At 41.2% G+C, this 12,381-nt stretch overlaps 1 protein-coding gene across 1 annotated transcript in view; it reads right to left on the bottom strand.

Annotated features, from left to right (window-relative positions):
* LOC140236162 (myotubularin-related protein 13-like) overlaps positions 1-12,381 on the bottom strand; it is a 124,571-nt gene that overhangs the window by 45,245 nt on the left and 66,945 nt on the right. The window contains exons 14-24 of the mRNA XM_072316129.1: positions 11,923-12,111; positions 10,836-10,985; positions 9,912-9,980; positions 9,157-9,315; positions 7,712-8,040; positions 6,464-6,630; positions 5,074-5,147; positions 4,042-4,237; positions 2,759-2,901; positions 1,629-1,807; positions 367-599 (exon numbers count right to left, since the gene is read on the bottom strand). Coding sequence (XP_072172230.1) covers positions 367-599; positions 1,629-1,807; positions 2,759-2,901; positions 4,042-4,237; positions 5,074-5,147; positions 6,464-6,630; positions 7,712-8,040; positions 9,157-9,315; positions 9,912-9,980; positions 10,836-10,985; positions 11,923-12,111 — 1,888 coding nt within the window. The remainder of the gene's footprint in view (positions 1-366; positions 600-1,628; positions 1,808-2,758; positions 2,902-4,041; positions 4,238-5,073; positions 5,148-6,463; positions 6,631-7,711; positions 8,041-9,156; positions 9,316-9,911; positions 9,981-10,835; positions 10,986-11,922; positions 12,112-12,381) is intronic.

Consider the following 12,381-nt stretch of genomic DNA (forward strand, 5'->3'; position numbering starts at 1 on the left):
TACCATAATTGTAACTTTTATGCAACGGGCCCCTGAACATGGAAACGATGCTCGCTGGAATCCTGGGTCTCTTCTCCTTTAATAAGACTACACTGACACGATGCTGTACAGGTGAAATCCAATCACAACAGTCATCATACAAAGACATGCATGAATGAAATATTGAAAAATGTTTGAATTCACGGATAATAGGAACACATGCAACATTCAACAATTAACAAAACATAACAAATGTGTGTAACAGCCCTATATCTACAATTTTAATTCAAAATCTTGTAAACTTTGGGTCACTGACAACAATGATAGCGTCAATAAAATTGCAACTCGACAGGAAGGTGCAGTCTATTGCGCAACGTCTCTACTCACTGGACAGCTCGTCGTCGTCGTAGAGGCCGCTACTGGGCCGACTGTCCGTCCGCAAGCTGTCCATGCTGGCTGTGAGGGTGTCCTCCTTTGACGTCATGGCGGCCGGGGTCACGGCCGACTGGGCGATGGGCAGCCGGGAGGCCCCCTGGGGCGGCAGGACGTACTTGTCTTTGCGAGAGATCTTGGACGCCGACTTCTTGCCCCCTCGCAGGAATGTTTTCGTGGCAAATTTTCTGCAGATGGTAACAGAATGGCTGTGGTGTTTACGTACACCTCAAGACATACACATGCATTTGTACAATAGGTTATGGTACTGACTGACCGACCATTCCATTGAAGGAGTGTAAACATAAAGCTGCCAATTGTTGCAGATCAAATGATATTTTATATACAGCACAAGACAACAACAACAACAAAAAATTAAGAAAAAATTAGTTGGAAAATTACAAATTTTGGCATACTCAGCATACTATTAACGAAATTTCTGAAAATACAAACAAATCATATTTTCCTCCTAAATACACATTTTCTTATTCTGATGAGGAAAAATAAATTATACAGTGTAAATGCAATTGAAACAGTTGGCAGTTCCATAAAGAGCTCATATAAGTGTCTGAAAATCTAACCTGCTAGCCCCACATTTTAATGAAAGCAGAGTTACTACCTATCTTCAGAGAGAAACATTTTTGACAGCCCCTGTAATAAACTACAGTTCACATGGATTGGGTTTCCATTCTCGAACATCTCTCCCCCCCCCCACTCCCCTACTGAAAAATAAGAGAAGAAGACAAAGACCCAGCTGGTACAAGCCTCACACAACATGCAGATGAACAAAAGCACTGTCATGACATTGAAGCGACGCAACACTTGATCCTGCGACAATTGCTCCTGTCTTAATTTCTCCACGGACTTAGAGTTAGGGTTAAGTTAGCGGGTAGAATTGTATTTGGTTTAGCGTGCACATACTGTATACGCCATATATTTGGCGCGTCTAAATATTCACAAATCGGGAATTCCCGACGATTTTGCGAGTGGTTAAATTCACGATTGTGGAGTCCTGTACTGAACGGAGAAAATGTTAACGCGTACGTCACATCCACATCCAGATCAGAGTCAATATTTTCGCGAATAGCACCCGACTCGCGAAATTCACGAAAATAAAAACCTCGCGAAATATTCGGTGTATACAGTACTTCATGGGAGCAATTGTCATGGGAGCACGTGTCATGGAACTGACACATAGAGCCCTGTATGCTAGTCACCTCAAGGTGGCGCTCTTCTCCTTGTGCTTCATCTGCGTCGAGAGGGCCGGGGAGATGAGGTGGCGGGGGTAGGCGAACGTGTGGAAGATGGTCTGGGGGTAGCGCAGCTTGTTGCACATCTTGCGAAACGTTTCCAGCCGCTCCAGGCTCACCTCTGCGTCAAACACGATCTTCATGAGCTGCAAAGTTTGTTACAAAAGTGGACTGTGAATACAGTGTCTAAAACTTTCGTTTGTCAGGGAAAGACATAAGCTTCAAAAAATGTTTATATGTCACTGGCTAGCTTTCTCACGCCAAATGATTACTTCACACCTTTGTCACCTGTCTGGTGATGCATTGGGACTGCTTTGTGAAACTTTCACAAGACTTCATAGCTTCATAACTTTCCTAATTCCAATTTCAATCTGTTTCAAATTTCCACTGCTGCATGTTGGCAAAATTTCGTCCTTTCTTCTCAGAATATCTTTAAACAGGTCCGGAACAGACCAATTCTGTAATGTATTCAGATTTTATGCATGTTTTGTTCACAAAAGCTGCCCTTAACAACCACAAAGCTTGCCAGAGGCTTGCCCTGTCTAGCAACAACTAAAAGAATTCCTGCCTAAGGAACTTAATGGGAGGGAGCAGGTAAATTAATTGCTTTGTTATTAGGCTGTAGAAAAAGAAACATCCATCCAATGTACATTGTGAGGAATTATACCTTCATTTCACAGAGAATTTTTCTCGTCGGTCACTCATGGAAAGCAAAGATCATCACTTCCGGCCACCCATCAAAGTGTATCGGATCACAGTCCAATGAATCTGACTTGTGATGGTCGGCTACCAGGTCAGTGTCAGACATGTCAGGCGGTAATCCGACGAGGCAAGATCGTCCGACGAAGATCACGTGGCACACGTCTGACACTGACCTGATAGTCAACCAACCATGTCATATCCATCGGACTGTGATCCGATACACTTCGGTGAGTAGCCAGAAGCAAACTTTGCTTCCGATGAGTGACCAATGAGAAAAAAATTCCTGTGGATTGGGGGTATGACAGAATTGGTCTATTGTTGCTCTTTCTAGGTTTTTTTTTTCTTTTTTTCTTTTAGAGAGAGAGAGAGAGAGAGAGAGAGAGAGAGAGACTGACCTGGAAGGTGTTAGACCTGAGCTGGATACCCTCCGGGAGGAACTGGTCCAGGTGGAAGAGGTTGCCGATGTTGGTGACGTTAATCTTCTTCTCCTTGGAGAGGGCGGAGACGGGGAAACTCCTCGTCACTACCTGCTCACAGGCTGGGGTTAACGACACGACGAGATGAGAACAGTGACTTTGGGCTCCAGGAGTACAATGATGTTTTGTTAAGCAGCAAATATCCCATTTCCCCATTTCCAGGACTATATTCTTTATTCACTGCTTTCTCTTCACATATTTCAATGACTATGACTTTGATTCAAAGCTTTCTCAGAGCAAATTCAAGAAAAAATTACTTGCATGTTGGTTAAGATATTCACATCTTTCGTCAGAATATTGTTACAAAGACAGTTTGTGGTTTTAAACATCAATTTCTTACTATACAGTATGTCCCAAAGAAAATTACAATTGGATTTTCACATTACTAACACCCAATATGATTAAACTGTCTAAATGCTACTTCAGGATCTTAAAATATAACTTTTTAGCTCTATTTTGCAGAAAACCCCATTCAATTTGGTTAAGCGGTCACAAAGAAATGTGAACTGTTGTAAAGCATGTCATGAGTCTGATTCTTCCAAGTTTAGCACTTGGATGCAGCTCTTGGAACTGCAAATTAATGTGTGAATACAATAGACAGAGCTTGGAGGGAAGAGATTCCTGACATGCTCTACAAAATTCCTTATACCTCTTTGACCACTGAAGCAAATCCAATGGGGTTTTCTGTAAGATGTGGGCATTGAGTTATACAAACTTTCATACCCTGAAATTGTATTTGGATTGATTCGCTACTTTTATAGTTATTGTTGCGGAGGGTACCGTTGTAATTCTTTTTTTGGGGGGACATACGGTATATCAGCCATTACATGAAGGATACACACGAAATGATTTTCTCTATTAAAGTCTTTATGTATTCCATTTAATATCTCACGAATAATGTCAATATACAAATATTCAAACACAAACTTGCTTTATACTTGCACACCATATAACTTACACGCTTTCTTAAGACCCAATTTACATTGATTTCTTCCAACAAAAACTTTCTGCGTGGGATACTTTTTTACTGTAAAAAAGTATCCCACGTAGAAAACAATTTATCTGCCAATCGTCCCCTCCAGCAAGTACCAGTTTGACTAGGGAGGTCACGTCAATTCCACAACAGAAAGAAAATGAAGAGTAAAATTTAAGACTTTCCGGTGGTGCCCAATCATACACATTCCTGACCTTCTCCCTCTTACCTTGCATGTCGATGGGTGTGCCCTTGAAGATGATGCGATAGGTTGTGAGGAACACAGCACCCTCTGCCGGCAGGAGGGCGGGGCCACCCATGACGCCCCCCTGGCCTTCCTCCCTGCCATCCAGGACCAGGTAACCACGGAGACCCTCCATCACCTTCTCCTCTCCTGGTAGCAGGTTGGGTTTCAGGATCTTGGGCTGCGATGGAGATAAAGAGTTCAGCAAAAAGTCAGAAAAAGAAAAGGAGGGCATAGTAAGTTTTAGTCTCATCATCATCATCATCACATCACCATCATCATCACTATCACCATCATCATCATCATCATCATCATCATCATCATCATCATCATCATCACCATCATCACTATCACCATCATCATCATCATCACCATCATCACAATCATCATCACTATCACCATCATCATCATCATCATCATCATACCACTTTTAATCCGGGTCTGTCCCCGTCAACGGCGGTGGCCAGATTTACCTCACCGCTCTCACAGCAACAGCTCTAACACCTTCACACCATCTCTCCCAATTTGGGGCATCCTCCTGTCTTCAGCCAACCCTCCCAAACTCTTTCTCCCCTTATCCCTTCCACGTTTTCTTCCAGCTAAATCCTGGAATTATATTACCTGATACGACATCACTAGAAGCACTGCAAAACATAATATTTTAGCGGCATGAAATTTTTGCGAATTGGAGCCAACGGCCTTTTTCACGGCATGAAATTTTTGCGCATTGCCTCTAACATTCTATGCGTACAGTGTAGACAAGAACTTTCGTGTGCATTTTAATTTTGCAAATCTTGGCTCTCGCAAAAGTTCGCGAAATCAAAATACATGCAAACATTCCTTGTTTTCAAGTAATAAAACAATTCGATCTTCAGAGCATTAGTCACCATACTGCATTACAACCAATCACCAACCAGTATTAACCTATGTATACAGACCATTTAATATATCAAACTTATGTTGCCATAAGTAACAGGGCTGTGGGATCCCAAATGCCATAGATGATCAGTGAATTACCTTCTGTATGGGTGGTAACCTCTTGCTCTCCCTGTTGACACCATCCAGTGTCTCTATATGCATTGCAACCAGCCCTGAAAGAAATGGTCACCAGTCAAAAAGAAATTGACACAGATCTTATGAGACCTAGTAGACATCAACACTGTTACCATAAGCTATTCAGTTGCTTTCTCTTTTTCTCTATGAATTTCCAACCATAAAATATAAGAAAGTATTGTACTTTCAGATGTGTGTAGGATCACAGAAAAAGCATTCATATACATAATATCTAATTTTGTTAAAATATCAAATAATCATTTCCACTTGATATCAACTGCGGTGTTCAATTTTCATTGATTCAGTAAAGCTATGAAGTCAACGACTATAGCAACACACTATCACTCGCATCATTATCACTCAATGTGATCATCACAATAAGAATAATCATATTTATCATTTTTGTTGATCGTCTTCATCTTTATCACTACTAATGTTTCGGCACCTTGTCATCATCATCAAATGTAGAACAAATCTTGTGCAAAAATCAGAAAGAAGCCACCCAAAAAATAAAACGAAAAAATACTCTTTTCAACAGGATATTGTCTCAAATCCTCCTCTCAGTGTAAACTTATCTACACATGCTTACAAATGTGCACAAAATGATAAAATGGTATGCACAATTACAGATAATTGCCTTTATGATAAGGAACATGTGGAGAGCTATACAATGTATGAATAAATAGATGGAAGGGAAGATACTGTAGATGGACGAAGAGGGATAACTAGACTGATAGATAGTGGATAGACAGATACATTATAGATGTATTGATACATCGATAAATGTATAGGTTGATAGACAGACATACAAAGTTAGGCAGACAGACAGGTACAGCTGTAGATAGATATAGGTAGATAGATAGATAGATAGATAGATATAGGTAGATAGATAGATAGATAGATATAGGTAGATAGATAGATAGATAGACAGATAGATATAGGTAGATAGATAGATAGATATAGGTAGATAGATAGATAGACAGATAGATAGATAGATAGATAGATAGATAGATAGATAGATAGATAGATAGATAAAGGTAGGTAGGTAGATAGATAGATAGATAGATAGATAGATAGATAGATAGATAGATAGATAGATAGATAGATAGATAGATAGATATAGGTAGGTAGGTAGGTAGGTAGATAGGTAGATAGATAGATAGATAGATAGATAGATAGATAGATAGATAGATAAATAGATATACAAATAGATACAAGTAGATAGATAGACAGATAGGCAGATAGAGGTAGATAAATAGATGCAAAATTGACTAATAAAGAGATTGATAAATACATAATGTGTATAAACACACAGACAAATCTATACTTCAAATGCGGTTTATGAAGCACTGACCTGGTATAAGTCCGTGTAGATTCTTGAGGTGTTCGTGGGACACACCAGCCTCCGTACAGACCTTGTCAACAAATCTTGAGATGAACTTGATGACCTTGTTGGGGACGTCACGTGGGTCGCCCTCCTCAAAGTTGCTGTCGGCGTCGTAGCTATCACTACCCCCGAGGCTGTAAAGTGGAGAGTCAATGTCCATCAGTAAATGTATCCAGGTGTTCGTTTCATGAAAGGCTTATGAGAGACTTTTTGCTCATAAGACATACTAATGGGAGACTTCATGAAATGGATTTTACTTTTCCACGTAGCTACATACTAGCAACTTTGGCCATTCTGAGATATATTTTGAAGACTTTTATGTGATGAGTTCATGAAACGGACCCCAGGTAAATGGAATTGAATTGAATATTTACGAAATGAATATTTATTTGTGCAACCATCCTTGTTATGAATTTATATATAGGAGTCATGAATAGTAATTCACCCTCTGTTGAGATCCTGTGGTGAGCCTCTTGAATATTCAGATCCTCTGTTGACTTATTTGCATACAATAAATATCAACTGAATGTCAAGTGCTTGGACAAGAACCACACAATAAAATTGCTGGGAAGAACAGCCTCTAGTAATATGTGAGCGAACCCAGAACCCTACAGAATCACAATTCATCAGAATGTTGCCGCATAGGACTGACCACTTCACCTCTCCTCCCTGGGACAAGGCAATGGGATAAAGATCCTTACATATGGTAGCCCTGCAACCGCAGCTGTCATGGGGCTTGAACCACATACTTCATGACTGATAGTCTCTGGTCTTAACCCCTCAACCATAACAGCTTCCACAAATAGTTCGAAAGAAGTTCTCTTGCAGGAATTCATCTTATCCTTCCTCCCCTTCTGGCTAAACCCCTCCACATACTGGCCATGATTCAGTTAGCCGACAGACAAAAGAAAATGATGTCAGAATGACAAAGAACTGGTTGTACAGTAAGTACAGTGTAGTAATGTCTTGGAATCAAAACAGTGCTTTAACCGCTCTTCTGATATTTTTTTTTAGAATAATAATAATGATAGTAATAATAATAGCAGTACTTGTAGTAGTAGTAGTAGTAGTAGTAGTATTAGTAGTAGTAGTAGTAGTAGTAATAATAATAATAGTAATAGTAATAGTAATAATAATAATAAATAAATAAATAAATAAACAATTTATTAAAAACAAGATAAACAGAGCCAAGAGTAAGATTAGCCCCCTGCCCACCTTCCCGTCATGTTGCTGCTTCCCCCACTGTCCCCTTCCAGAGCGGTGGAGTTCTTGAGCCCCCGGGAGGCGTCTAGCGGTACGCGGAGGCACACCATGCGGTTGGCGTAATGCACCGCCTGGCTGTACACTATACTCTCTTCATTCTTGATGAGCTCGTCGCGAGTGTCCAGGCTCATGCCGGTCCAGAGCCGCAGCTGCTCGGCGGCGATCTCCAATGCGCTGCGCTCCACCCCGGCCTGGATCAGCCCGTTGGCCGACGATGACGACGCAGAGTTGGACGTGGACTGGGAGGTGTCGATGGCGCTGACCAGGGATTCGTTGACCGTCTGCATTTATCGAGACAGTGGAGAGAGTAAAAATGAAAAAATGAAATTCACACCTCAACCTTCACCCCTCTGATTAATATTCTCTTGCTTTCATTAATGCCTTGTCCACCTTGGACTACTTAACATAACAATGTCAGAAATAAGGAGCTTGAGTATCTGTTTCAAGTTCATCATGTCACTGCCGGCAATCAGGAATAGCCTGGAGGTAGTGTCGCTGCATGGAAAGCAGCAGATGACAGGTCCAAGTCGCATGGTTCCTTTTTTACGACATGTTTGTTAGATAACAGATCAGCAGTGGCGATCTTACAATTTCATTTGCAGAGGGAGATAAACTGAAGAAAATTCACACCTCAAAACATGACATCTTTATAAAACAGTACAGTGACCCTGACCATGACTATTGACCATTTCCCCCATTTCATCCTATAGAAATTACTATCTACATAAATTATACTTCTACTCTTAATACCTAAACATATTACCACTGGACTTCAGTGAAACATACAAAATTTGTATGTACCACATTCACATCTCTCTCCCCAACACAGATGATGCCATTTATTACAATATAACGGAGCCAGAGGTGTGATTCACTTGATATGATTACATGGGACTACAAATTGTACTTTACTGTTAAAAAGAGACCCATGGGTCTAGCTCACAGCTGAGTAGCACACTACGCATTCATGGTACATCATCAGAGACAAACTATTTCAAAACTCTTGAGATTTGGGGATTGCCGCAGGTCTCTTTGACAACACCCTCCCAATAACCTTTACGTTTACGTGAGCCAATTGGCTTGGACAAACTTTAATCCGTTGAGGAGGAGTCCCAAGTATACTCGGGCGGGTGTCTATGGGAAATGGGTGTTGTAGCAAAATCAGTCCGTCCTCAATGGTTTAAAAGAAAAGCATACGAAAGAATGCATTCAAGAGCAATTTGAAACAAACTACAGTCTGTATTTCACAAGCAAGAAATCTCCGAAACACCATAGCAGCACATCTACCAAATACGAATCGTCTATAAGACCCAAATACCAATCACTCCTTGACTAGAATGCGGAGTGTCTCACTTATTGCCCCATAAATCAACATCACACACTTCCCCCTCCCCCACCTCTCTCTTCTCGGGCACGGGGCTGTCGGTGACGTAGAGGCCGCGGATGTTCTTCTCCACGTCGGCGTAGAAGGCCGTCTCCCAGAACTGCTGGCTGGCGAAGACAGGATGGTCCTGGGTGACCGTGTAGGCGAACTGGATGATGCCCGGACACAGTTTCTGGATGGATTGAAGAGAATACAGTGCACTCCCATTACAGTATACACAGTAATAACAAAATTCCGGTTACAACGAAGCTAAAATTCAGGCTGCAACATTGTCCTCTCTTTGTTTTATTGTTTATTTGTTCAATTATAACGAAACTTCGATATAATGAAAGAAAACTGCTGGTCCCGAGGACTTCGTTATAACGGTAGTCCACTGTATAATGAAACTCAGCTTATTATTCCAAAACTTACGGGACTACTGGGGTTAACTCACTGATCTTTGTAGGAAGTATCTGGATATCTCTTTGGCCCATTCATGCTGTATAAACAAGTGAAGCCAGCGTGCCGCCATCTTACCAAGCAAACTCTATGGGGATTTGTACATATTTCTAGGCACAGACTGTCACCATGATCATGTGATGTCGTGAGCTTCGTACACAAGTGTATGAGCAATGTGCGCGGCAAGATGGAGGTGGCATGTCAAAAACTCTGCGGAAATAATCAAAACACTTTGCTGGGTAATTGCCGAGTAATAAGCATAACAATTTTAACACGGCTGGAGCCAAACTTGGCAGACTTTCATCAGATTAAATTGTTTGTGAGACTCACCCGACAGAAGGCGGTGATGAGGGGCAGCATGTCCATACTCAGACTGAACTCCTCGCTGTTGGAATCCTCCTGGAGACGGTTGCCATGGAGAGGAAGAAGAGGAAAATAAGGAAGATGAAAGAGAGATGACATCCTACCGAAAGTACAAGCTCCCTTCACAGTCTTTCTGTGCGTGGCAACTTCACATTAGACTGTCCACTCATTATTCATTTTAGGCTGCAATCAGGTGGTTAGGAAGTGAATACTGAATCTCAAGAAACAGTGTGATGTTAACCCGTTGAGGACGGTTTGATTTTGCTATGACACGCATTTCCCATAGAAGCTTGCCAGAGTATACTCAGGACTCGTCCTCAACGGGTTAAAGATGTTGCCAATTCTAGTTGGTCAAACTCATTGACTCTAAAAAACGCATTTTCATTGTTTGACTACTTGTATCATCTGCGACATCATACACATGTACTTTGCAAGTGACAGAATGCAACATTGTACATTGCCATCTTGACCCTGAACCTGGGATAAATATAATCATCATGAACCTCACCGTTTGAAAAATAAAGATAATCAATGATATTGACAAGAACAATCATAACCATCACCATCATCATCATGATTAGATCCAAATAATATTGTATTCAATTAGTCTGTTCAATTAGCTTTGTATTACATTTGTGTACGTAAAAGAAATTCAGAAATAAATTCAATCAATCATTATTATCTCAAAAAAGTGTGATGTTATGGGTGTTGCCAATTTCAGACAGGTAAACTCAGTGATTTTGTAAACACAACTTTGGTTGTCTGATTACTTGTATTATCTGCAAACAATAACAATCTTTATCATCTCTGTTATTATCATTATTATTATCCTAATTCTGCTGGGGCAAAATTCCTTCCGTGATTCCGGCTTGCCCAACATAGCTGTCTCACCTGCAATGCAGCGTTCATGAGACGGACCACCATGCCAAACTGCTGGGGCTCCAGCATGGCGCGGTTCTTGTTCACGTGGGCTTCCAGCTCATGTAGCAGGGCCTGGCGTGCCACGCGACTCTTCAGGGAGCGCATCACAGCTGGGAACAACTAAAGACAGTGACAGACAAACAGATTAACAGACAAAAGTGTAATGGAGCATCCAGTAGAAGTCGTTTAAGCACAAAAATGAAAAACTCTTCATAAACAAGACATGTTCATCTGCAACAAACTCTAAACAGAATGCCATGTTCACATCTATGAGCATATGACAAATTTTATTGTTACGAAAATCTATGGCATCCACAGTTTTACTTATCTGCTTGCAAAGACTTATTTTGCCACGCACAATAACTACTGTTAAAGTGGAAATTTTCACGGTGTTGAAATTTTTGCGTATTTCGCGCAACCCGAAACTAGCGCGAAAATAAAAGCACACAAATATTTTTGTTTGCCATATGTTCCAGCAGTTGATGACTTGATTCCGCGGAATTAAAAACATGCGAAACTCTTCTTACCCTGCCAAGCGCAAAAAATTTGTTGCATGAAAATATCCACTTTTACAGAATCATCTAAGTTGCTCGAACAATGCTTTGGTCATAAGGGTTAGCATCTTTGGTGCTGGCTGAAATATCAGGAGACACTTCAGCAGGAATCAAAAGGGCTGCAGAGAGAAAATACATATCACTTTTTAGGCAAATATTGTACCATTAATAAAGTCAAAACTTGTTGTGAAGAAGGCATTAGGGTTAAAGACCCATTCGTGTGGGAAATTACATGATCTTCATTCGCCGCCATATGGAGTACATTAAAAAACCATGGATAGCGCTCATCAGCGAATATGAGCATTGAAGCGTACGCACATTGGTAATGGTTGACCCCAGTCAAGATTCTTAAGTTGTGCGGGCACGTACGAAGAGATCAGTGATAGAGCTCTACACATTTTGTTACATGGATTCTCAAATATATCCACGCTGGGCCAGCCTTTCCACTCCATGGTATTCCCATGCTACTGGGTCTTTACGGGACACATGACCTTTGAACTCACCCGCCTGGCATCCAGGATCTTGTTCTCGAAGATGAAGTTGATGCAGGTCTTGAGGACCTCCAGCCGACGGGCGCTGTTGTTAATCAGATTCATGTGGTCCTCGTACGACGTGATGGGCGGCCCGTACGGCACGTTGGTGGCTTTCGGTGTCCGCGGCTTCAGCAGGTTCGGGTTCATGCTCTGCAGAATCTGTCATGAGGAGGTTGGAAGTGATACGAGAATTTTAGTCTAGAGGAACTGATTTTTATCTGCAAGAACTCTGCAGAATATAACACTAGGAGGTGAGTAAGGTATACAAGAGGGCAATGTCAAATTTAACATCCTCCCCCATAAAGGCATGTTGACCCAGAATTCAAAAGGAAAATGTTAGATGGTCCGAGGTTCGCTGCCATAACATAAATCGATGAGGTAAAGCTAGTTGACTACCAATCAAAATAGATCTCAGACACATATAGTGCC

The sequence above is a fragment of the Diadema setosum genome, chromosome 12 (genome assembly GCF_964275005.1).
Source record: "Diadema setosum chromosome 12, eeDiaSeto1, whole genome shotgun sequence".
NCBI classification, from domain to species: Eukaryota; Metazoa; Echinodermata; class Echinoidea; order Diadematoida; family Diadematidae; genus Diadema; species Diadema setosum.